The 3,713-nt window shown below is 31.4% G+C and overlaps 1 protein-coding gene across 1 annotated transcript in view; it reads right to left on the bottom strand.

Moving 5' to 3' along the window:
* inpp5a (inositol polyphosphate-5-phosphatase A) overlaps positions 1-3,713 on the bottom strand; it is a 143,227-nt gene that overhangs the window by 19,087 nt on the left and 120,427 nt on the right. Inside the window, exon 10 of the mRNA XM_016257979.1 lies at positions 3,209-3,282. Within this exon, the coding sequence (XP_016113465.1) occupies positions 3,209-3,282 (74 nt within the window). The remainder of the gene's footprint in view (positions 1-3,208; positions 3,283-3,713) is intronic.

The following is a 3,713-nucleotide window of genomic DNA, read 5'->3' as shown; positions in this document are numbered from 1 at the left end:
AGATAAAAAAATAGGTGGGGAGGGGGATGAAGTAAAAATTAAATTCTTATAATTATTTATTACTGAATAATTAAATTATTATTTACTTATTAGGTATGTATTAAATAATTATTATTATTATTACACTAAACTAAATAAAAAAACTGGAGTACACACATATTTATATCATTAAAGTTTATATAAAACGTTTTTAACTCTTATGTCCAATTTAAGAGTTTATATACAAATCCGTTTTTATTATTAAATTGCATTATTATAATTTAATTAATAATTGTTATTAAATTATTTATAAATAATTATTTATTTATTAGGTACATAATAATTTATTATTATAAATTAAATTATTATTATTTATTTAGTTGATTAATGATTATTATTTGATTGGTTATTTGACTGTTAAATAAAATATTGTTGGTTTTCAGCTAAACATAAGCTTTAATTTTAAGTTTTGATGTTTCAGTAAAAAATTAAAATAATAATTGTGTGCATCACTAGTATTTATCAAAGTGAAGCTCAAGCAGTGTTGGGTTTGATTTCCAGGGAATGAACTGATATGAACTGATCAAACAATGCAAGTCACTTTGGATAAAAGCATCTGCCAAATGCATAAATGTAAATGCATGGTGCACCACAGTCATCTTTAATAAAGGCATGCAATGCATGCTCATAAACACACGTAAATATAAAAAATCTGATCAAGCATTGAACTGCGTGTGCAATAAGAGATCAGCGAATGTGAGAATGAAGCGTGGCCTCGGTGCACAGATGGCGATGGGTGTTTCTGAACCACAAACAACAATCGCTGCAGACTCGAGAGGCGTATCTGAGCGCAGTGTTAATTTCGTTGAGGAATAATTTTCGTCCTAACGTTCGTCAACGACATGTTTTTCACCGACAACAACGAGATGACAACGAACGAAAACTTTTTTTGAATGACAAATACTATGACGTAAATCTACTGACATTTTCGTCAACGAATAAAAACGAGACGAAAATGTTAGGGAGGGACGATTTGGGAAGAGATTCATTCAGAAGGAATCTGCTGCGGAGGTTAGATGCGTACATATGAACCGGCGGGACACAAGCTAACACACACTTGCTGCACGTCTCATAAAATGTTCAAAAATGTCAATATGTGGGAGTAAGAGAAGAGCAGACGTATGGATAAATCTGACGACGCCAGAGAGAACTCAGTTCGGTCCGGTTTTCTGAGCGCAGACACTGAAGCATAACGTTACACACACAGAAAGCGCCTCTCACAGCGCGCGAGTACGCTTTCGCGTCGCATGAACGGAGAATTACACACAAAATGATGTCGAACTGTCCATTTTGACGAGTATTCACTTAAACACAGTTGATTACGTCTTAAGTGAACGTAAACAGTGAGGAGAACGTGTATCAGTGCATTGCATCCATTGCATCCGTGCATTCGGTTTTAAAGGGACAGCAGCCTAATTTAGTTGCTATTGAGTCATTGATATTAATCAAGCAACAACAGAAAGACAGAAAATCACACACTGCTCCTGACTGAAAAACTTTAGTAGCCCTAAAGATTAATCTAAATTTATTTATAGAAATAAATATGTCTGCTTGAAAGAATGAAGAATATGGTAAACAAGTTGCTGTAAAGAATGCATAATTAGCCGATATAACCATTGGTATTTCATTAAAAAGAAGACCATGTTCTTGTTTTTAATGAGAAGTGGTTTTATTTCATTTTAACATAAAGGCATGTTGTGTGTCACCGCAGTTAAATCAGTGTCTATCAGAATCAGAAAGATTCTATCATGATAAAAAGCTTAATATCAAACCTATATAACGAGTTTGGAAACTTTAGAGAAATGCTTAATAAATGCACTACACTGTAACTAAACCCATTAGATTTTAGCCGACTGAATTTACTGCAGATTTAGTCGACTAAAATCTTATGATATTTAGTCGACTGAAACTAGACGGGACTCGACACGCATCTATAGGCTGAAACGCTCGCAGATAGCGGGACAATCTGATTACAGTCTTTAACGCACTTCAACAAAACATGGGCTACAGATCAGGAGTGTGTCTGGCAGCAATATGAATCTGAGTATGAATTAATGAGACGAGAACACACCCCACAGATGGGTTCAGCTTTGAAATCAAGGAAATATTACTATTAAAGTAATAATAGTAATGTATTATTATTATTAAGAATGCATAAAATATTAAAAGAGCTTTATAAACGTTAAAAAATAAAATAATGAATATTATTATTATTATAATAAACTTCATAAATTAATATATTTATCAACTTTATAAATATAAATAATTAAGAAACAATTGTTCTTTAAAATTATATTATCATCATCAATATTAATTATTTTTATTATTATGTTTTACATGATTATTATTATTATTATAAATGTAATAAAAATTTTAAATTTTCATTATTATTGTTATTATTATAATAATAAACTTTATAGATTATTAATAATATACAATTCTTAAATTAATATATTAATCAACTTTATAAATATAATTAACTAAGAAATACTTCTTTAAAAATATATTGTTATTCTAACTATTATTATAAACTTTAAACATTAAATAATATATTTACATATTAAAATTAATATGAATATTGTCATTATTATTATTTAACAACATTACATTTAATAATTGTTTTAATTTGCATTCTTATTATTATTACAAACTTTAAAATAATAATCATTATAGTTATTATTATAATAAACTTATTTAAATGTTATAAATTAAAATAATATTATAAGCATCATAAATTAAAGTATACATTTTATAAATTAATATATTTATCAGCTGTATAAATTATTATTGTTATTCTAATTAATTTATACATTTAATAATATATTTCTAAAATTAATACATTAAAAACATGAATTACATTATTATTAGTAGTAAATATAATTATGTTATTATTAATACTATTATTACTATATTCTCAAAACCATGCTTTAAATTTAACAACTCATTGTGCACCATTAGCACACAAAAGCTGTGAGAATCAGTGCATCACTAAATAATGAAAGTGCGATCCTAAGTCCGATCTTGACCGTTTTGATTTGATTTTTAAGAACTTGACAGCTCTGGTCGGGTTTCAGCTTTCAGCTCATTTAGAGCTCTATCAAAGCTGCCGATCTCCTCGAGGTGTGAGGAGCGTGTTCATCGTGTGCTGACCTACTGCAGCTGTTCGTACCTCGGAGGAAACGAGATGTCCAGCTCATGCAGACGCTCCTTAAACACAGACAGCTCTCGGTCGAACTCTAAGAGCTGGAGACAAACACACAGAAACAGAGAGAGAGTCAACGCAGGTGTAATATACAAGCCATCAGCTCATTAACATAAGACCGCCCACATTTACATATCAACACAGTATCAGCAACTTCCTGCCCTGATGAACAATGTAACACACACACAGAGGCCAGCCAATCACAGCACAGGTCATCTGTATCTCAGTAAGGAAACTCTGTTATGATGTGAAGCTGAAGCAGATGTGTGTGTGTGTGTGTGTGTGTGTGTGTGAGAGAGAGAGAGAGAGTGTGTGTGTGTGCGTGAGAGAGTGTGTTTGTGTGTGTGTGTGAGAGTGTGTGTGTGAGAGAGTGTGTGTGTGTGTGAGAGAGTGTGTTTGTGTGTGTGAGAGAGAGTGTGTGTGTGTGTGTGAGAGCGTGTGTGTGTGTGTGAGAGAGTGTGGGTGTGTGTGT

Source organism: Sinocyclocheilus grahami, unplaced genomic scaffold (assembly GCF_001515645.1).
Source record: "Sinocyclocheilus grahami isolate Dianchi unplaced genomic scaffold, SAMN03320097.WGS_v1.1 scaffold1625.1, whole genome shotgun sequence".
Lineage (NCBI taxonomy): Eukaryota > Metazoa > Chordata > Actinopteri > Cypriniformes > Cyprinidae > Sinocyclocheilus > Sinocyclocheilus grahami.
The sequence above is the reverse complement of the archived record's forward strand: the minus strand, read 5'-3'. Positions and strand labels throughout refer to the sequence as shown.